The sequence below is a fragment of the Paroedura picta genome, chromosome 14 (genome assembly GCF_049243985.1).
Source record: "Paroedura picta isolate Pp20150507F chromosome 14, Ppicta_v3.0, whole genome shotgun sequence".
Taxonomy (NCBI): Eukaryota; Metazoa; Chordata; class Lepidosauria; order Squamata; family Gekkonidae; genus Paroedura; species Paroedura picta.
The window spans coordinates 37,951,848-37,975,024 of record NC_135382.1 but is presented as its reverse complement, the minus strand read 5'-3'; the positions used below and the strand labels follow the sequence as shown (position 1 = coordinate 37,975,024).

At 48.7% G+C, this 23,177-nt stretch overlaps 1 protein-coding gene across 2 annotated transcripts in view; it reads right to left on the bottom strand.

The window, feature by feature from the left end:
• The window catches only part of CDH13 (cadherin 13), a 416,230-nt gene that overhangs the window by 49,920 nt on the left and 343,133 nt on the right, over window positions 1-23,177 (bottom strand). For both annotated transcript variants that reach the window (XM_077310005.1, XM_077310003.1), the window contains 2 exons: window positions 4,422-4,604; window positions 3,077-3,330 (listed from right to left, as the gene is read on the bottom strand). In XM_077310005.1, coding sequence (XP_077166120.1) covers window positions 3,077-3,330; window positions 4,422-4,604 — 437 coding nt within the window. The remainder of the gene's footprint in view (window positions 1-3,076; window positions 3,331-4,421; window positions 4,605-23,177) is intronic.

Genomic DNA, 23,177 nt, shown 5'->3' with positions numbered 1-23,177 from the left:
CTATTCAAGACTGACTAACTCCTCTGCTGCGGACTGCGATTTGTGGTCCGCGGCCAAGGGGATTTGCGCTCTCCCGCCTGGCTGAGCTATGCAATTTGTCAAGCGAAGGAAGCCACTTTGAGGAGCCCCTAATACCCGCCTGCAATTTGCATGCTCAACGTCGCCATTAAAACATTGGCCAAGTCATGGTGGAGGGGCAGTTTCAGTGCCTTCCACCGATTGGGGGTGGTGTTCTTAACCCTTTCCATGCCTCTGCCACGCTCTCTTGAGACCGCTCCCTCCCAACACCGAATGATGAAAATAACCAACAAGCCTGTTCTTGCCGAAAGAACTCTCCTGAAAATCATGACAGGCGTCAATGGGAACATTGGAAAACACAAAATGAGTGGTCTGAAAATGAATCTGGTCCTCAGTCCATCAAGGTCAGTATTGCCTACTCAGACAGGCAAGGGCTCTCCAGGGTATTAGGTAGGGGATTTGGCATCATTTCCTAGCTGACTCTTTACCTGGAGATCTAAAAGTAGCAGGAGAAAAAGAGCTCCTGGATTCTTGGTCTTTTCCCTCCAGAAAGTTCCCTTGGAAATGTGATGGTTCTTTGGGAAACCTTCCAAGTACTGACCCCAGCATGGGGCTATTAAGGCCAGTGAGAAGCAGAGGGGGTTGGCCATGCCCTTCCTCTACAGAGTCTTCCTTGGTGGTCTCCCTTCTAAGTACTGACCCTAGCAAGGGGCTTTCAAAGCAAGTGAGAAGAAGAGGTGGTTGGCCATGGCCTTCCTCTACAGAGTCTTTCTCGGTGGTCCCCTTTCCAGGTACTGACCCCAGCACAGGGCTGTTATGGCAAGTGAGAAGCACAGGTGGTTGACCATGGCTTCCTTGACAGAGTCTTCCTTGGAGGTCTCCCTTCCTAATATCCGCCCTGCTTAAGATCGTTATCCCATGCCACCTTCCTTCTCTCTTTTTTTCCTACCCTTCATTTAAGAAGCTTGAAATGATCCCTCCTTGGGCGTTCAACCCATGAGTCAAGTAACTGAGAGAGAATGTGTAGCTGGTACAGTGCAGCCCAAAGAGCTATGTGCCAGAACGAGGATTTGAACGCAGCTCTTTCCATTCCTATCCCGACCATACGGTGATCTCCCACGGTCTGGGCTCTGCACGGTCCCTTTTGTGTCCCAGCTATTTAACCTTGATGCCAGCACAGAGGCTTTCTCCTTTCCGTCTCTTGCAACGAAGCATTGAAACAGCTCGATTTCAAATAGCAGGTCTCCTTGGACCGAACAAGATATTGTTTCCCTCTCCACGGGCGCGTGCAAACGTGTGGGTCGACGAGAATAATCTAATATATTTGCACATTCTATCGCCACAGGAGATTCAAGCCAGGAAACAGCAATTGTATGTCACCAAATGACATTATAATTGATTCTCCCCGTCTTTAAATGTGAGACAATGGCAGCACTTAATAGTCCATCCTCTTCCTTGGAGACCTGGACTAAATGCGGAATATTATTTTGGTATTACGAAAGGCATCATTTCATGGCATTGATCCTCGGTGGCTGTTTTTTTCCTGCAGAAAAGGGGGAAGAGGGGGTGGGCACTTGGCTGATTGTTATTCTTTAGTTGAAGGGCATCTGTATCCCAATAAAAAAAATCAGTACGACTCTGGCTCCGAGCACTCTTCCCCCAGCTTCCCGCTGGCTTCCAATTGCAATCAATGAAGGAGGTCGGGAGACAACCCATCACTCCTGGGTCCATCCCCAGGACCACCCCCCCTCTTGGTCCAGCTTCCAGTTACCATCAGCAAGAGGACAGGAAGTGGCCCCATGTCAACCATCATACCTGGGATTCATCTCCCATTAAGAACAGCACCCCAAAGCTTCCAAATGCCATTGACGGGACCATGAGGAAGGGAGACCAGAAGCACCCAAGCACCCTCAACTGAACCTGAACCCGGCTCCTGAACACCTCCTTCCTCCAGCATCCAGCTACGAGCAATTCAGTTCATGAGAAGGAAGGCATGAAGCAGCCACCACAATTATTTCTTGTGTCTTAATCTCTGGGGCTGCGGACCCCCAAAGTACGCAGTGGGTGGGACAGCGTGACTCCCCCCGTTCTGCGGGGGTTGAAATGGAATGCTCAGCGAGTACCGGGGTGATTCAATGGGCCTTTGTGTTCCGTTTTCAGTGAGATGCTCTTGGTTGAGAAGCAGGGTACAAATATAGCAAATACATCATTTCTGGAACATTAACTTTTGGGAACAAAAGGAACAGATTCCTACCCGGGAATATTCACGCAAGTGTGATTCCCCCATGCCAAGCTTTGCAGGCGCCCTGAATCAAAGGAAGAATGCTGAGGTGCGAACCTAGAAAAAGTAAGCCTCCCAGCCCAACCGTCATCTACAGCAGGGGAAGTCAACCTGTGGTTCTCCAGATGTCTATGGACTACAATGCCCATGAACCCCTGTCAGCAAATGCTGGCAGGGGCTCATGGGAATTGTAGTCCATGAACATATGGAGGACCACAGGTTGACTACCCCTGATCTACAGTTCCAAGTTGGGTTGAGTTCTGAGCTGCCTTTTAGTCTTCAATTGGCTCATCATAACATCAGGTTATACATTTCAGCTATCGAGAATTCCTTCTCTCCAAAATATGAAAACAACAACCGATGCCGGGAGTCTCCAACATTTTTAGCCTTAGCGGCATCTTTAGGAATCTGACCCAGTGTGGCTGCCACATGATGGTTGAAGCAGGAGGCGGAGCCATCCAGAAAATGGCCGCTACAGTTTCCCTTGGCTCACGCAGTGACCATCCTTGTGCTGTCATGCCAAATCAACATTTTAAAAACATCTACTGAGCCAATCAACAATAGCTGGTTAAAGCCTTCCTGGGCAGAAACCTCACCTGGGCAACTTCCTAAAAACACTTGGTGGGCACCAGGAAAGGTGTCAGTAGGTTTCATGGCCCCCATGGGTATGTTGAAACCATGACCTGTATCTCTGAAGACTCTCCATACTAAGAATTTGAAATGGATAATGTGGATCAAATGGATAAGAAATCCCCCTTGATAGTTGATCTCACCTACCTTATTGTCTGATGCTGCAATTTGTCCGGGTCGGTGGCGTTGACGGTGAACACGACGCTGCCTATAGGGATGTTCTCTTGTTTGGTGACAGTCATTGGGTTTGGGTGGAAAATGGGGCCTTCGTTGACATCCAGGACGGTGATCTGAACAGTGGCCGTGGAGCTGGTGCCATACGCAACATCTGGAACCAAGGGATCTTCATTTTCGACTTTGATCAGGAGCGTGTGGAAAGCTGAAATCTCGCAATCCAAAGGCTGGAAGAGAACAGAATACTGGATCGTCCCTGTTTTGCAGATGACGAATTACAGTTCCTTCAGACCAAGAGTGACACTGAATCATGGAATTCTAGTGTAGGAAGGGGACATCCAGGCCATCTAATCCCACCCCCTGCTCCATACAGGATCAGCCTCCAGCATCCAGTATAAAGATCTGTCCAACCACTGCTTGAAGACTACCAGTGAGGGGGAGCTCACCACCTCCTTAGGCAGCCCATTCCACGGCTGAACTAGACTCCTAGAATCCTAGAGCTGGAAGGGGCCATACAGGCCTACTCACTGCAGGATCAGCCTAAAACATCCATGAGATGTATCTGCCCAGCTGCTGCTTGAAGACCACCAGTGAAGGGGAGCTCAACACCTCCATTCCACTGCTGAACTACTCCGGGGAAATATATTTCCTAACATCTGGCCAGTACTATTCTACATGTAGTTTAAACCCATTCCTTCAGGTCCTCTCCTCTGCTGTCAACAGGAACCCCTACCTGCTCTCCTGCAAGTGACAACCTTTCAGTTACTGGGCTGAACGCTCCCAAGTCCCTCAGTCTTTCCTCCTAGGGCTTGGTCCCTAGGCCCCGAATATTCCATAGTATCTCCTAAATGCTTCTCCACAGATCAGAAGAGCAACCCAGCTCGGATTACCACTATCCTTTTAAGAAACAGAGATAGGCTCTTGGGACGCGGTTTGCCACATTGTCCCATAGCCGCTAATTTGAGATTTCTCTCATGTCGTTTTTCCCTTTAACAAACGAACCTGCAGTCAAAGTGCTCCAAGTTGGCTACAGACAGGCCGGGAGGCTGCCAAAAACACACACAGTCTATGCTTCCTACATAACTCAGAACAAATCATGACCTCCCCTCGGAAGGAAGCAGCCACTGTTGTCAGGCATTTCACAGTTAGTTTGGCAAGCACAACGCAAATCTCCAGAAGCCGACGGAGAAGACTCCAAGCAAACGCAAGCAAGCAAGCAGGCAGGCAGGCGGAAATCTTGGACACTGTCGAGCATAATAAGGGACGACGTAAGATATCGCATTCCCGGGGCCCCCAAGACCCGAGAAACGCTCCTCACCTTGACGACGGACAGCATCCCTTCGTTATTCTTGGGGTTGGTGTGGATTTCAAAGCTCTGGCCGGGGTTCCCGTTGATGATGGTGTAAACAGCCCGCCAGGCGCCCGTCGCCGGGTCGTCCCGATCTTCGACCGTCAAATTCACTATCACGCCCGTCGTGCCTTCCTTGACCGTCGCTTGGAACTCAAAATTAACAGAGAAAGCAGGGAGCGTTACTCACGGCAAACAAACGGCCGCTCAGCCACAACAAATTTGTTTAAGTTGCCATTAATTATTCACCGCTTCGCGAGAAAATTAAAAAAACAAAAAGTCACCCTGGAACGAAATTGAACGTTTTACAGGCCATAAATAATGCATTTGCGGAGCAAGGAGGGGTTTACCGTTGTGCAGCCCCTGTTCTTGAAAGATTGAAGATAAGGGAGCGGGGGGGGGGGGGAGAGACATACGATGACATGATCAAAACAGGCTTTCAAAATTCTCCGGTAAGGAATAATAATAACGAAAAAGAAATCTTTTGTTAGCCTCCGTTAATAAAAAAAGAGGTACCAAAATGTGCTGCCAACTACAATAGACCAGGAGAAGCTTTCGGAAAGATACAAGGTACTTTAGGGTGATTTGAACTTATTTGAGCTCTTTTCTCCCCCTTCCTGCTTGAAGCATAATATGCCCCTTTGTTGCCCTTCTCTGGACACGCTCCAGTTTGTCTACATCCCTCTTCAACTGGGGTGCCCAAAACTGAACACAGGACTCCAAGTGAGGCCGGACCAGAGCAGAGTACAGCTTAAGGGCTGTTGGTCAGCCGCGTGGCCAGCTAGCCTGCTTCTGAGCCGCAGGTGTTAACCTAGTTCCTCCTGCAGATGTTACAAGTTTGATTAAAGGGGTGGCCTGTCATTGAACGCCAAAGGTTTGTGCCTTGGCTTCTTCTCTTTATCCAGACACATGGGCAAGCCAGGCAAGACCGAAGCCGAGAGGGAAAGTGGCAGATCCTAGATAGGCCGCAACGAGTCAGGCTGGTGTGGAAACCTCCAGAGACAGTCAAGACAGGATTAGATCGTGCCTTAATTGATTCTGTGCATTTTTAAATAGCTACTCCTCCCCAAAGCCCCAGAATCAATTGAGAACAAAAGAGGGGAGCCCAGATGTGTATTTAAGTGATCACCGACGGGCTTCTTTTGCAAGACCGGCTTGGAGGAACGGAGCACCTCGGACCAGCTCCCCAACCGTTTTAAATTGGGTCAGCGTCTATAGAGCTCCTTTGCATCTGCTGAGTCGCCCCCTATGATAGCTTTTGCCCCCCCCCCTAAACCGCGATCCATCTCATTACAAGTGACTGGCCTCAGGCAGACGCAAGAAACTTCTGAACGAAGGGTGTGAATTGGCACGACACGGACTTGAAGCATTTGATTCCCTCGGATCCAAGTCACGCGGCTTCTCAGGTCCAAATTGGCATTTTGCAAACATGGGCAGAGGAGACCCGTGCCAAGAGAAGATTATCCCCAGAAAGCAGCTCACCGCCTTCAAGTATTCAGGGTGCTTATCCAACCTTGTGTGTATAAAGTGCTGTTGAATCGCAGCCAACTCACCACAATCACACGGAGTGGCTTTCTGGGCGAGGGGGAAGCAGAGGCGGTTGGCCATGGCCTTCCTTGCCAGAGCGGGGGATCAAACCTGGCTTGCCAGATTAGAAGCCGCTGCTGTTAACAACTATACCACACTGTTGCACGCTGCCCTGAGCTGGCTTGCTGGGAGGGCAAGTCTGAAAAGTCAGTAGATAAATAGAAATGTTGGGGCTGCACCCACCCGACTGGGTCAGGATTCTAAAGGAAGCTGGAGACCCTCCCTTAGGCCGCGTGAACTCTTGCCCCCCCCCCCCAGCCTTTAGGCCTCTCCTGTAAAACAAATTAGTGCAACATTATAATCCCTGCATTATGGACAGGAAACAGAACCTGTGACATTTAGAAATCCATGGAGGTCCATCAATGGAGTCTCAGCAAGCCACATCGACATCTGCTTACCCTATCTGGTTGCAGACATTCAGTACATAAAAATGCATAGGAGAACCTTCTCACCACGTCCCGCAAGCTAACACAACGGGGGAGGGCTGTGGCTCAGCGGAAGAGCCTCTGCCTTGCGTGCAGGAGGTCCCAGGTTCAATCCCCAGCATTTCCAGTTAAAAGGACCAGGCGGCAGGTAACGTGAGAGCCCTCCGCCTGACACCTTGGAAAGCATGAGTGGACAATACTGACCTGGCAGTCTGAGTAGACAGTAGTGGCCTGATTCTGCATCAGGCACCTTCATGCTTGGCAACAGACAAATGCGTTTTCTCAAGCACCCTGGACAATTAAATCGTCTTGCACCAGGGATGGTCATTTTCGATTCCAGACTGCAATTTGGCCAAAGCTGCCTGAGAGACGGGAACCAGCCCGACGGCTTTATCAAGAAGGCGCTTGAACTCATTTCGGCCTCGCTGTCCGATGCCAAGTCAGCCGACGTTCAGAGCCCCGGAGAATGGCAAATGCAACGCAAGAGCAAACATGTTCTGGGCCGATGCGCTCCAAGCCCGTTGACTCATTAAGATTCCGCGCGCTGTGAGCGCCAGTTGAAAGTAACCAAATTAAAATGGCAAGTCACTTTGCATTAACGGGGGAATCATTCCTCCCCCCCCCCCCGGCGAAAGGTGTTTCTGGACCCCTGTCAGAGCGTTTGTTTCCCCTTGTAGGGCTCAGAGACGATGAAAAATGACACGCCAGGTTTCATCAATTCAGCTCCAAAGTGGACGGCAAAAGTGCCAATAAATATAACTCATTTTAGGCTAACCTCTCCCACGAACAAAGGGATCATTTGCTTGAAACTGGAACTATATTGTGCAGAATCCGGATTTGATATTATAGTAGGGCACTGTCCAAAAGAAGACTTTTGCAGCTACCAACTGGGTTAGGCTATTAAGAGCCCTGATGGATCAGGCCAGTCTCATCCAGCATCCTGTCTCGTACATTGGCCTATCTTCCCCCAGTGTTGCCTCCTGGCACTGAGGTTCTGAGGTTGACTGCTTCTCAGCATGGAGGTTCTCTTTAGTCAACAAGGCTAGCAGGCTAAACTTGGTTATGTAATATAAAACACATAACCAAATCAATACAGCGGTTATGCAGCTAGATTGGGCAATCCCCCTGAATTACAACTATCTAACCTTTCAATCCTCTCAACTGCAGCGGGGAAGACTCCAAAGAGCTCCGTCACATCTCCCTGGAAAGCACAATGCTCACAGTCTTGTGACGGGTAGAAGGAGTTTTGGTGGGCAGCCCCACTTTTACACTTGGGACCTGGTATTTTTGCCCTGTTTAAAAAACAGCTCTAGGCCATTTCCAAAGCCTTGTTGTATTCTGTTAGCTGCCTTCCACACGTGACGTGGCAAGTCAAATCCTGCAGGCCTCTCCTGGGTGCTTGTCAGGTCACAGATGTCAGGCTGAATTGATTTCACCTAGGTTTGCAACCATAAATTCCCAAGATTGACATTCAGTGACAGCAGGATTTGTTCAGATCTTATTGTCGGGTGCCGTCATCACCCATAGCTTTGTGGACGCGCATCCCCCTTCTTTGCAATGATCTTCCTAATTTCATGAAGAGCCCCTTCCCTCTGGAGAGGTGGGGGAACGATGTGGCTTGCCAATAGTTTGGAGGGGGTCTAAACCCATCCTCCGAGGGGTCTCCTTGTTGCACTGAGTTGGACATCCAGCCTGTAGGAGGGGAGCGGCAGCTAAACACGGATCACCCCCTATTTTGATTTCTGTGCTGCTGTGCGGACAGCTTTCGGATTGTTCATGGCTGTTCCCGATACACTGTTCCCTTGAAACCTTTGACAGGCCACTGATGTGAAAAATAAGCACAAGTTTTGATAGTAACAATTATACCTTCCATGTAAGTTATATAATGTTCAGTGTAAACCGTCCCAAAGCTGCAAAGAAATGGGCGGTATAGAAATCTAAATAAATAAATAAAATTAAAAAAATTTCAACAGGGGAAAGACGGATGCGGTTCCATCCTGCATAGAGTCAAGAACCAGTTAAGAGAGCTGGCCTTGGATCTAGGAGCCGGGGAAAGGTAGCGTTGGGGGAGGGGAGGGAGCCCAGTGGCGTACAAAGGCATAGAGCGCCCCCCCCCCTCCTCTAAAGCAGCCATTTTTCTCCAGGGGACCTGATCTCGGTCTTCTGGAGCCCAGTTGTAAAAGCGGGGCATCTCCAGGTGCTACCTGGAGGTTGGCAGCGGTCTTGGGGAGATAGTTTTCCCCTCTTGTCGTCATCGGCTCATCCTCCAGCCAACTCCCCCTGCTCGGATGTACTGCTCCGTTTGATGAATGTGACCCTCTGGGAACATTTTATCCCCCCTCTGCTCTCCTTGACATTACGGGCTTTTGAAACGTTGAGTGCTTCCCTTCAAATGCGGAGCAAAAAAAAAAAGCAGTGTTAATGTCGGAGCTTTCCCTCCCATTGACACCGGGTTTTTGCTGTAAACGCGACAAGGTTCTTTCCCTACAATGGAAGCCAGGCTTGTATGGAGAGAAAAGCAACAGGGTCGGGGAGGGTGGAGGGGGGGGGGCATTTGTAAAGTGCTCCTGATCTTTCTTGCGCAGATTTAAAAAAAAAAATCTATGTAGAACCAGAGTCTTTCTTTAATCTCTCCAGCCACTGTGAAGCAGCCACGCTTGGCGGAGCTATTGATGTTTATGTGCTAATCGAAACCAGGCCATACAGAACCACCCAGCTTTCCACGAGAAGGGACAGAAATCGCTGGCACTTGGGGTGGCCAACCTCCAGGTGGGGCCTGGGGATGCTCTGGGACAGGGGTAGTCAACCTGTGGTCCTCCAGATGTCCATGGACTATAATTACCATGAGCCCCTGCCAGCATTTGCTTGCAGGGGCTCATGGGAATTGTAGTCCATGGATATCTGGAGGACCACAGGTTGACTACCCCTGCTCTGGGATTTCAAGGGACCTCCAGGCTATAGGCATCACAGTTCACCAGGATGCGAGTTGTGTTGGTCTGCAGGAGAACTGGGGTTGGAGCTGTGGGCAGAAGGCGACCCAAAATTTCCAGGACCCCAAAATTAACATGACATCCTGACATCGGCATGTTGGCAACATGAGGGCGGCGCTCTGGCTTTTGGGCATAAACTCTATGGCTAAATAAGCTTCTATCCATAGAGTTTTGCTCAAAAACTGACTGATGTCACTTCTGGGTGATGTCAACATATTGCGTTAATTTTCTGTTTTCTTCCCTTGGTGGGGGGGTGTTTAATTGGGGAGGGAGGTGCATCCAGAAAGTGGGGGGCATCCCCCTGGACTAGGGGACCCAACACCCCTAAGTAGAACTCCTAGGTTCAGGTTCAGTGGCGCCCTAGAGATCATCAAGAGAGCTCAGAACCTGAAAATCTTGTCGATTCGTCCTGTTGATCTCTAAGTTGCATGTGGAGGAGGAGCGGGGAATCAAACCCGTTTCTCCAGATGAGAGGCCGTCATTTACTGGCTTTCTCTAACCAGCATCTCTTGCAAAGAGTACTTGAAGCCATGCTTACATCCAGTGGCAAACTGGGAAGTTACAACGGCCAGGCCAAGCCAAGCCACGTGGCTCCTGTAACATGACCTGGGAGGCACAAGCAGACGTGACTGACAGCCGGATTAGCCAGCCAGTGCTGAGACTTTGGATCTCTCTGAAAAGGATTGTACTGTTTGGGCTCTGGGCACGGCATTTCTGCCCGCCACGGCTCTCTCGAAGAACGCTACTTGAATCCCAAAGAACCGTCTCCCTGCCCTTCCCAGTCCCTTGCCCTTGAGAGACTCTGCGCTTATAGTTCCGCCCTGCGTGCTTTGCATGGCAACGGCTAAGCTGTTTCGGAGAGAACGTGATTGAGTCCCTGCTCGTCTCCGGGGGCCGACCTTCTCTCTTTGACTGCTCTGCGCCTCTAACTAGCTTTTAGGGTGGCTAAACACCCCCCCCCCCAAAGATGTGAGCCTGCTAATAGTTGTTCTTTAGTTTATTCATCCTTTTTAAAAAGCCTGCACTCCTAACCGTGACACTGAGCAGCAGCTGGGCAGAAACTTCTCATGAACGCTTGAGGCCGATCCTACATTGAGCAAGGGGTCGGTCTAGATGGCCTGCGGGGCCCCTTCCAACTCTATGATTCTATTCTACGATATTCTATCCGCTATTACCTGCTCCTTTTAACTGGAGATGCTGGGGATCGGACCTGGGATCTTACTTATGCCAAGAAGATCCTTTACCACTGACCCACAGGGCCACCCCGACAGGACTCATGGGTCTTCCCCTTAACATGTGTCTGTGTGTGCATTCGTTCCTTAAAAATGTCCTCTCTGGGCCATACTGTCAGCGGAAAGAGAAAGACCATTTTGCTATTGAAACGATTTATTGTTATTTTTTTTTTTTATCGCTGCCTTCCAGTGGGAAATGGGTATCCCTCCCCCCTCCCCCCTCCCCTTTCCCCGAGCCCTTGAGCTCCTGAGCAAAAGTATCGCAAGTAATTAAGCCGAATACCCCGGTTGAATATTAAATTAGAAATTAAGCTGGAAAGCTCATCCGCCGCGGCTCCGGAATTTTGAGCAGATAGCTTCTTTTTGACGGCGGTGGAGCTGGGATACATTTTTTTTTAATTTTTTTGTTGCAAACTGTTTCACGGGCTAAATTGATTGAATTAAACATGCTTCATGACGCCGGCTCACCTTTGACCCCGCCGGTTATTCAGAATAATCAGGAGGCTAATTATCCTGGCAGGAGCCGAGTTCGGGAGGCTCAGGGACACGGCTGGGTTCAGAGAACCGACACTGGTAATAATCAGGATGTCGTCGATTGAGGCTCACTCGCAAACCCGGAGTGTCTCAGGACCGTCACAAAAGCACTGTGGTTCGTTCGAGGCAGTGACCCAAATCCAGAGACCCAAGGGGTGGAGGGCAAGACTTGTTTACTCAACACGCAGTTAAGCGGCACTGGATTGTAAGTGCTGGTTTGCTGCCCTCCTTGGGAGAACGGGGAATGGGGGGGGGGACCATTGTGGCTGTCTTGGCCTTCTCGTGCCTTCTTTTATTATCTAGTTGGACCAGGGGAGCCCGGCCTCATTAGTCAGCTTGGTGTAGTGATTAGGAGTGCGGACTTCTAATCTTGCGAGCCGGGTTTGATTCCCCGCTCCTACTCCACATGCAGCCAGCTGGGTGATCTTGGGCTAGTCACAGCACTGATAGAGCTGTTCTGACCGAGCAGAAATATCAGGGCTCTGTCAGCCTCACCCACCTCACAGGGTGTCTGTTGTGGGGAGAGGGAGGGGAAGGCGACTGTAAGCCGCTTTGAGACTCCTTTGGGTAAAGAAAAGCGGCATGTAAGAACCAACCCTTCTTCTTCTTCTTCAGTAATATCAGGGCTCCTTCAACCTCACCTCCTTCACAGGGTTGTGGGGAGAGAAAAGGGAAGGTGATTGGAAGGCACTTTAGTACTGTAGTTCTGACAGAACATGTTTTAAATTGGAATTCTCCCAAAAGGCTGCTGGATTCTGACATGGCTTGTCCAGACTGGGATATTCCTAAGGGCCATTCCGCACAAGGACCAATGTTGCCAAATGTTTTCAGAATGCAGAAACGCTATATTAAATAGTGGAATTTTGTCATTCCGAATACCTTTATTTTTAGTGGAATACAGAAGCCGCAGTAGAGTTCTGTTCATAAACAGGCAAATGTTTTTGACCCAGGTTACCAACCCCTTCCCTAGGATGAGTTCCAAGTCTCAGAGAGAGAAGGGATTTCCCCCAAACCTTCAGGATCCTTTTGCTGGAGATTTCCAGAACTGAGCCCAAGGCCTTCTGCATGCAAGGCAAGCACTCTGCCACTCAGCCAAAACCCCTCCCTTCGCAACAACAACAACCCCCCCCCCGAACCCCCAGTTCCTTTCACTTGTTTGCCATAATGGGGAAAGCTGCGTGTGCCAAATTTGTCTCCATTGTCCGACGCTCAGGCCAATGAAGCCTCCGCTGGGGAAGGGGTGGGCCTCGTCAGCCGTATGTGTTTATCCCCGCGGTAGCTGATCTGTCGCTTTGTCCTGCTCAGCACACGGCCGCGTGGCTAATTGCAGGTTAGCGACCCAGTGCATTAGCCGAGATGTACGGAGGAGATGGCCACATGCCTCCTTCAAGTGCATCACGCGTGCCTCTGTTAATAATAACCTTTTGTTTTCACGGGCAGAAACATCCATCACTGGCAACTCTAAAATGCACAAGTCCAAACACACACAATTACACCCCGGCCTCCAACCTATGTAATTACAAGTCTCTCACATGCATATTTTAAGGATTTCATTATCGGGGTGGCCTTTAACACAAACATTGCCAGTTTGCACGTCTTATGGCAAAGCTGCTTGGCAGGAGGAGGAGAGGTCAGGGACGCCGATGTCATCCGAGATAGAAGTGTTGGCATTCAGCTCAATGGGAAGGAAAGGCAAAATCTAGTTGAAAGGTGGCTCCGTATCGGTGGCCTCCTTCCATAGGATCCCACTCCTCTTCCGAGAATTCCAAGTTAAAACATGTTAAGGCAGAACCACAATTCTAAATTCTTTGTCAACTTTTCAAGCACTTTGTCTGGTCAGTTGTCAGCTCTTGGTTTGCAATCCCCAGGAGCACTGGAGCAGAGGAGACTTCTGGGATGCCACTTCCTGTTTCAGAGCAGGAAGTGATGTCATCAAACGCTGGGATTTCCCAAAGTCTCTATGGAACAGACTACAGAGATTTGTAAAAGAAAAAAAAACGTAGAGCATCAAAACATCACTCTGATTTTTGGAACAGCAAGTTGGGCCGTGGTTTTGTCAGGAATTGAAAAATTTCTATGGGTTTCATTAGACAGATGCTCCTCTTCCAGCATGAAGAGGTGGCCCGGTCTGTTTTTGACCTGTCTGACCTTGTAAAATGCTTCATGCAACCCTTCAAGGTAAGGCTGAGAAGCATGCATGTTCAGAAAAGAAGAATGCCCTTGCTTTTCTTGCGCATGTGCAGATAGTGAACAAATGCATGTCGTGCCTTGTCTGACATTAATACAGACAAGTATAACATTTAGGGAGGCAAGCCTTTGGCTGGATTCACAGGGGCAGACTGGCTTAGCAGAGAGCTCAACAGCCACAGTCATTCAAAGGCTACCCAAGAATCTGTAGGGAAATCTTGGCAGGAAGGTAGCATCGCTCATGTCGAGATTTTTCCAATACTTTAGAAAGACAGAGACTGAGAACATGTCCCAAGGCTGAGAAATCTGATACTAGAATTAAGCCAGCCTCCTGTTTTCCCAGTGTTCTTGCGAAACAACATTTGCAAGGGGTGAGGGTAGGGGTGGGATATAGCTAGAACCCAACGAGGCGCGTTGTAATGTGATGGATGGCGTTCCAAGCACAGCCCGGTGAGTCGTCAACAAATCTCGCTCCAAACGAGCCGGAATGAAGATGTATTAGCCGGAATCTTCGCAGTGGGTTTTCCCCAATGGCAACATGATTGCTAAAGGCGTTTTTAAGCCCCTTTGATCCTTATTCTTCTCCATCCCCATGTTCTTGGCAGAAGCTTCGGAGAACGAGCTCATAGTGGCCTGCCGTTCCATAAATAAAAGTTAACGCCTTCGTTGTCAAAAAGACAATCTGTTTCCCCCTCTCTTCCTATGAGCAGCAACATTAACGGCAAGTCTTGATTTCCTCTCTGGGTTTAGCTTCAAGCTTAGCCACTTTATAGACACACACACAAAGACAGCAAGGGGAGGGGGGAATGTTATTAGTTGGAGAGTTCTTGGTGTCAAGGTGGAAGGACTGGCCACACAGGAGCAGGAAAAGGATGGATCGGCATGTCTGGGTGTTTCTTGCTATCATGGTTGGCAGCAGGGTTTGCCAGTTGGGGACAGGGGGTCCCAGGGCTCTGCTTTCCCTGAGCAGCCATGAAAAGATGGGATTTAAATAGTGCAGAGGTTATTAAAGTGAATGAAGTGCCAGGTCTGTCTTGGTTATTATTGCAAGAGTGATGAATGGGAGGCATCTCCCCCACCCCCCTTCTTCTTTCTTCTTTTTCATATCAAAACAAAAAGGAGGGGAAAAAAGAAATGGGATGGAATGGTGAACACAGAGTCGAGACTTATGAGGAATAGCTCATGAATGTAGATGATAGGGAAGGAAGAAATATGGCACACCTGTTCATTCGTTTTAATAAAGCCGAGGGGGGAAAAATGACAGGCGGCATCAAACTTGGAAGAGCAAGAGATTTTCTTTCTGCAAATTATGATTCCGTGAAAGCAGCAGCATCACCCGTCATGTGGGCAACTGTGCTGGGAGCTTTAGAAACTACACAGAAGCTGTTTTTGTCCCTTAACATCAGCTAGTTGCAACTAACAGCCAATTGGAGATGAAAGAGTGGAAGGCAAAGCAGAATGGCCTTCCTCTCAGATCCGTTTTCCGGACGCGAACATGTGCTAGCCTCAGAGTTACACAGCACGCTTCAACAGGCCCGCCTTGCAGTGACTCGCATTAAAAAAATCGAATCAGAAAGTGGTACAGTCCTTGCACAGGGACCGTACTGCATCAAATTGCACTCTGTGCAATTCATTCACCAAGGAAACTAGATAATCCATCCCCCCGCCATGGGTGTCCTCATCCATTTCCAACCAAAATTCTGTGCATGCGCAACCGTTATTCATGTACTTCCTGAGCTGGCAGCTGGATTCACATCCTTTTAAACAGTGTGGGACCAAATCTGAAGTGTCCGATCAGCTTTTGGAAGAGACAGCATGAACCTCACTTGTCCTAACCAACCTCACAGGGTTATTGTGAGAGCCACATGCATGACGCTGGACTTCTTGGATTTATTTATTGTATGACAGAGACACACACGGGAATAATATCAAGTATGAAGCCAAGTACGTGTAATGGTTATGCATCCAGATAATGGTTATGCATCCACTGGCAGTCTTCAAGCAAAGGTTGGATACACACTTTTCTTGGATGCTTTAGGATGCTTAGGGCTGATCCTGCGTTGAGCAGGGGGTTGGACTAGATGGCCTGTATGGCCCCTTCCAACTCTCTGATTCTATGATTCTATGATTCAGATTGAGCAATCCCTCTGAATACTAATAATTTTAGGATTGCAGGATTTGGGCAGCTCTTAGGGTCAGAACTGTAGTCTGGATAGGCCCGCATATCTTTGTGGATGGTCAGCTCTTTTTTTTTCCCCCAGTGATCTTTCTATTTTCACAAAGAGCCTCTTTCCTTTAGAGATGTAGGGGAGCAATATGGCCGTGTAGGATTTTTTGGAGGACTGGCAGGATATAAACGAACAAGGTAGCTTTTGCTGAGATACCTAAAAAGGTCTCTGTAGCTCAAAAGCTTCTGCTCTGATGAGAAAATGCCGTTTTAAAACCCTCCAGAAACTTTTGTCGATTGGATAACTTTCAAACGAACACAGCCGGCACACGACAGCACGCCGGGTGCCTAATCTTTTCTGACAAATGTTTCCCGTAATGCGCCCGTCCTCTGGGAGGCGGGGGGGGGGAGCAACCACAATGCAGGTGTGCCGAATCCAGCTGGCTGGGTAAATTTGTGCTGACTCGAGCCCAGCCTTTTGAGTTCGTTCGCTCTGAGAGATAATTGCTAATTATTGCTGTTATCGGAAGCTGAATCTTGTACTGAGAATTCTCATTCTCGGCTGCTTTTGTCGAGAGGAAAATGCAAACATTTTATCCGAAAGAGAAAGAGAAAGAGAAAGGGAGAGACATTTCGCCGCTCACATTTTACCAACGCAAGAGAGACTCCCTCAGAAATGAAATTATTTCTAGCGAGGCAAAATAAAAATAATTGGTTTTCCGATATTAAGCGGGAGAGGAGACCGACATGGGCATGGGGGTGGCTTCAGACAAGCGGTCTACAGAATGGGTCAAGCGACAGCTTAGAAGTGCTGGGCCTCAGTTTCAATGGGGGGGGGTTGCTGTCCTTAAATTGTAGTCTGGATGACTTGGAAAAAGCTGCGTGTACTTGCTTTCTTCATGAATGGGCTGACGGATTTCCTGGTGTTCACAGCTTCTTAAAGGACCTGCTGCCCTTTAGCAAGGGCAGGCATTGTGAGATGACGCTCACCACACCAGAAGACGCTAGGAAGAACCCCACTGGACCAGATCAACAGTTACAAGAATATAATAGCCTGCTGGATCAGATGAACGGCCCATCTAGTCCAGAATCTTGTCTTACACGGTGGTCAACCAGTTCCCCTGGAAGTCCAACAACAGAGCACAGAGGCCTTGGCCAGAACCTCAGAAGAACCCTAATGGATCAGACTAATGGTCCCTCAAGTCCAGCATCCTGTCTCACACAGTGGCCAACCACTTCCTCTGGAGGTCCAGCAAGGGAGAGGCATTCCCCTGAAGAACGCAAGAAAAGCCCTGCTGGATCACACCAGTGGTTCACATAGTCATAGAATCGTAGAATCCTACAGTTGGAAGGGACCTCCAGTGTTATCCAGTCCAACCTCCCACACAATGCAGGAACTCAACACTACCTGCCCACCCACATTGACCTCAAATTCATGCCCAAATGATCCCTCCACCAAAATCTGCAGAATCCAGCCTGGCCTGGAGGAAATTCACCCACCATCGCACAGTGGCGATCAGCAATTCCCTGGGTATGCAATTCCCGTCATTGGTCTGGCAGCCTCTCCAGCAAGCACAAGAAGCAGGGACCTCTAAAATATGTGGGGAAATGCAGTCCGGAGTCCCAATTGACCCACCATGCACCTGCACAGGACCACCACACGTGTAGGGCCATGCAAGTCCCTTTGCAAGTTTTCATCACTGAAATTCTTCCCCTGCCCCCCCCCCTGCCCCCATAGTGCAAGTCAAGTTGTGCTGTCTCCTTTTGAGCTATTCCTAAGCAACCCCAGTAGGGAATCGACTAAAAGGGCTTACGCACCATTTTAGAGGATGGAGAGTGTGCCAAACAAGCACACCGTGGGAGTTGAACATGCCCAGAACACTCTGTGGTTTATTTACTCATGTCGTCCGTAATAATTGAAAGCAGAAACCTTGAGAAGGTCAGCGTTGCTAAGAGGGGGAGCCGTGCCCTCTCGTATGTCTTGCAAAGCACATTTCCCCTTCCAGCCACACCGTGGACATCAATTAGTCAAATATGACAAGATATGCAGTTATGTAAAACAAGCACCGTGTCCAACAGCAAAAAAAAAACAATGCAATTTGACTGGTCTGTCAAAACTTTAAAACACACACACATACACACGCAAAGGTATCTTCTGTTTGTATCCACAATATCATTTTGTGCAAATTAGTGGGGTTTTTTTTTAACCTTCTTCAAGCAGTTGGGGATGCTTGGGGATCTCTTTCTCCCAGTCCCTGGAAAATGTATAGTTTTATTTATATACTTGACACAGCTGCCTGTGAGTTGTAGGTGGCCGGGAGAGGGGTCTCAGGGCTTTGATAGGTGGGGTTGCTTCACTGGCCTCAACTGAAGGCCTGGTGGAAGAGCTCCTTTTTGCAGGCCCTGCAGAACTCATTTAGTTCCGACAGGGCCCTGATCTCTTCCGGGAGCTCGTTCCACCAGGTGGGGGCCAGGACTGAAAAGGCCCTGGCCCTGGTCCACCCCAGATGAGCCTCCCTGGGGCCAGAGATTGTCAGCTTGTGAATACCTCTAGAGCAGGGGTAGTCAAACTGCAGCCCTCCAGATGCCCATGGACTACAATTCCCAGGAGCCCCCTGCCAGCGAATGCTGGCAGGGGGCTCCTGGGAGTTGTAGTCCATGGACATCTGGAGGGCCGCAGTTTGACTACCCCTGCTGTAGAGCGTAGTGTCTAGGTGGACTCTAGTCTTCTTACAACATGACCAAAGCCATGAGGGAAGGGTGGTCTTAACATTTAATTTATTAATTAAATTGTTAGTTATTTTATCTTCTTGAGGGAGATCTAAACTCTATTTATTTGTCTTTTGGGTGGTCCATGGAATCTACAAGATTCTTCTTTAGCAACCACAGGGCTACAAAATCAATGTTTGCCCCCCGGCCCCCACCCACCAAGGATATCAGAATTGGGTGCATGAGTCTCCCGTCCTGCATTTTGTCCTCATAAGAACTCCACGAGGCTAGGCTGAGGCAGAATGACTGGCTCAAGAACCCACAACAACATCCCGTTCCCACATCCTCACGACTACAATCCCGTCAGATCTCGAAAGCTGAGCAGGGCCCGCCCTGCCTAGTATTTGGATGGGAGGCCTCCAAGAATTTGGCTGGTGGTTCCTCCAAGGAACACTAGAGGTCATGACACGGGGGCAGGAAATGACAAACCACCTTCAAACATTCCTGGCTTGGCTGCCAGACAACCCGCAGACTTCCTGGCTATGCTAGACAATCCACCGTATGATAATTAACGTCACTACAGGCACCATTTTGCTATTTATGCTCTCATGAGTAGAGTATTGTCCCTTGTGCTTCCGGACCACTTTCACAGCAGGGATTTTGCTCCAGAGCAAATTCCCCTCCCGGTTCCTTTACCTTCCCCTCCTTCCCATCTCCGGTGAGTCTGACCGCCAGACAGCATGACACTCAGGCTTTCCACGGGGCAAATGTGGAACTTCAGATAAGGTGGTGCCCAACCGGTTCCTGTAATATGGGCAGAAATCTCTGCTGCTTCTCTCCAACTCATGGCTATAGTGAAAGAAGCTGGGGGTATGCCTGGGGGGTGGGGGGCACACGGGAAACCAGGTATTGAAGTGAAACATAAGAGCGCAGGAGGGAAATTTCAGCCAGGGAAAGCAATCAAGTTGTTCCTGGGAGCAAATTTAGGGTGATAACTTTGGACATCAATAGAAGAAGGAAAGATCAAAGGTATCGCCGGACCAGCAAGGCAGAAACCGTAATTTAATTTCGGCGAGGCCCGCTGCAGCTAATGGAGAGAGCGAATGAGGGAACACAAGGGCTCAAAAGTAAGTTACAGGCAGCCTCAGTAATAGGAGTAAATTGCACATTTCTCAAAGCTTTTGTTACAAACAAAACCCTCACAAAACTTGGAAGGAATCAGAGAAGCTTTGAAAGGCTCCGAGGAGTGTGCGTTCCCCAGCTGACACTAGATCAGGGGTCCCTAGATCAGGGGTAGTCAACCTGTGGCCCTCCAGATGTCCATGGGTTACAATTCCCATGAGCCCCTGCCAGCATTCGCTGGCAGGGGCTCATGGGAATTGTAGTCCATGGATATCTGGAGGACCTCAGGTTGACTACCCCTGCCCTAGATCATTTTAGAGTACATTTCTTGTACATGTTCCCCCAAAGGGGACATGATAGCCCTCTTTAAGTATTTGAAAGGTTGTCACTTGGAGGGGCAGGATGCTGTTTCTGTTGGCTGCAGAGGAGAGGACACGCAGTAATGGGTTTAAACTTCAAGTACAACAATATAGGATTGGGAGGTACAGTTGCCCAATCTATTTTGGGAAACCCCTGGAGATTTGGAGATGGATCCAGAGACTCCGCTGGGTATAATGACTCTGAGACCATGCTCCAAAGCATCCATTTTCTCCTGGGGGGGTCTGATCTCTGTAGTCTGGAGATGGCCTGCATTTCTGGGAGATCCTGGAGGCTGGCATTCCTACACCACCCTGGCTGCCACAAACCGTGGTTCGGTGTTCGGTTTAATGTTGTCTGATGCTCCAACGGCTGTCTTGCACCTTCCCTCCTGAGACATATGGGCTGGGGATCAAAGGGAAAGCATGTGTAGCCGCAGATAAATATTAAGTGACTCTCCGACCGTCCGCTCCAGGGACAGCTAGCCTTTAAGCAATCGAGCATCTGGGCCGCAGAACGAAGCTGTGCATGGATGAGAGCCAAGCGAGAACTTCTCATTGCCAAGAAGTGTACATGATGAGAATTCAGGCATCTGTTAAGCACGAAACTTTTGAGAAAATTGACGGGAAGGTGGGCCCTGGGGGATTTTGCATTGTGTTCCAAGTTAGCATATGAAGCCACTTCTGACCGAATCAGACCACTGGCCCATCCAGCCAAGCCCTGTCAACTCTCATTCACAGTGGATCTATAAGGTTCGGGTAGAACAACTCATAACTTCGGATGGTTTCATTAGAGAGGCTGGAGATCGAACCTGGGATCTTCTGCGGGAGAACTGGAGCTCTCCCCTTCAGCCAGGGATCCTGCCCATGTTCACTGGGAAATTGTGAGGGCATAAATAAAGGGATTTGGGGGATATTGGTGCCAGCTCCTTATGTGAGAGGGGGAGATACTGCAATTGAATAGTGCTCTCATAAATTCTAGAAGGTTCTAGAGGAATTATGCCAAATTTTGCAAGCATACCAGTTTGGTGTCTCCCACATGTGAAACAACCCTGCAAGGCTGGGTTATTTTCATACTCATTTGCTTCCCCGTGCCAATTCTGCCTCACTAAAACATACATGCATTTTTAATGATATTTATGCATCAAAAGCCTATAAATGGCATAAAAACGGCATCTGCAAATAAATAACATACGTAACATCATCCCCGGTCATAGTAATGAAGCCAAAGAGCCAGCGTGGCGTCGTGGTTAAAAGTGAAGGCTTCTAATCTGCAGAACCAGGTTTTATTCCTCAGTCCACCACATATAGCCAGCTGGTTAACTTTGGGCTAGTCACGGTTCTCTTAGAGCAGTTCTCTCTGAGCTCTCTCAGCCCCAACTACCTCACAGGGTGCCTGTTGTAGGGAGAGGAAGGGAAGGCGATTGTCAGCCGTTTGGAGACTCCTTTGGGCAGTGAAATGCAGGATATAAAAAACTCTTCTTCTTCAAAGTGGACCCAAAGTAATGGGAAGGTACAGATGAAAAAAAGATATGATACTGACATTTGATTAGAAATCTCAGCCCTCTCTTGCTTTGAGGAGATGAGAATCGCATGTACAGCTCCCCTTCCATTGATAAAACCATTAGACAATCCCTGCTGGATCTGAACAGTATTCTGTTCCACATGATGGCCAACCAGTTGCCCTGGAGGGCCAAGCTAACTGGGCACTGTCTCCTCTCAGCCTCGTTTTTTTTCATGTACAGAAAAGCCCCAGTCCAAGGAAAGCTGATTGAGCCCCCTCCACTGCACTTTACCCACCTCCTAAGCTCCTTTGGGAGACAGGGAAACCAGAAGAGGACATAATCCTCCAAATTATCCCCATAACGCATCCTCTGCCTGAAGGTCCCCCAGCTAACTTGGCAAAGGAGTGAGGATTTGAACCTGGATCCACCCAAGTTCAACCTACTTTCCGTAGCTGCAAAAGCACTTTTTTTTAACTCATCAGCTAAACTGATTACAAAAAGACGAAAGTCTTCCCTTTCCAGTTAATTAGCGAAACAACTCCTATTTCATAAATCCTTTCTCGTCAAACGGAGATCAGTGTATGCTTTTGGTTAAAGGCGGATTTGTTGAGAGCAATCTGACTATGTTAAGATCTTTAATCCCATTTACATGGATTTTTTTTTAAAAAATGAAACAGTTTCTTATGCCACAGGCAGTGGTGTAGTGCCTGGGTCTTTTGATTTCAGCTGTTTTAGGTTTCTTAATTCAACGGATTAGCGTGATCTCTTCCCCCCCTACAGATCTAAGTACTTCTTTTTGTAGAATTTACATGAACCAATGTCAACGAGAAAAGACCCGAGAATAATTTTACTGTGGCTTGCTTATTTATAGATTCTGAACTCCACAAATACATTGAGACCAAGATGGGAAGCCATGTTAGTCTGGACTCTAAATTTGTTCTGTAGCAGTAGAAAGCAGCAAGTGTCCAGGAGCACCTTAAAGACTAACACAATTTGTGGCCAGGGAGGAGCTTTTGGGCATCATCTCGGAGACAGCTCATTAGAAGAGGTGAGCAGGGACTCACAAAAGCTCCTTTCCTGCCACCAATTTTGTCAGTCTTTAAGGTGCAACTGGACTCTTGTCTTTTGAAGAAGAAGAAGAAGAAGAAGAGTTGGGTCTTAGAAGCTGCTTTTCCCTACCCGAAGGAGGCTCAAAGTGGCTTACAGTTGCCTTCCCTCTCCTCTCCTCACACCAGACACCCTGTGGGGTGGGTGAGGCTGAGAGAGCCCTGATATCACTGCTCGGACCTCTTCTTCAAACATTTTCCCAATGTTTATCAGTATCATTTAGATATCAATCAACCAGTGAGATGACATGAGGCTCTTAGAAGTCGGTTGACCACAAGGCTGAAACACATGATAACTCCAGTGGGTCGGTTACGTGCAGGGAAATAGTCAGACGAAAGGATAACTTTGCTGGCTTATGGCAGGAAACGGCCATGTACAGGGGTCCCTTGCCTGCAGATTATCACCTGATCAGAATCATAGAATCATAGAGTTGGAAGGGGCCATACAGGCCATCTAGTCCAACCCCCTGCTTAACGCAGGATCAGCCCTAAGCATCCTAAAGCAATGATTATGATCAGCTGGGATCACGTGGGAGTGCAGGGGACATTATCCCGGAGAGAAATGAATTAAAAAGGAAAACAAAGTCTTGTCTTTTTATGGAAAGCCCTGACCATAAAGATTTTGGCAATTCCTAGAACTACCCTTGCTCCTTCTGGGTAGCTCTAGGAATCATCAGGAACTCTATGGTTTGACTTCATGCAAGTAGGCCTTGTTTTTCTTTTGTTTTTTGTTTTTAAATTCCAGGATACGGCCCCCAAACCACTATATTCCTCAGCAACCCTATTCACGGAAGAACCCTGTTCAT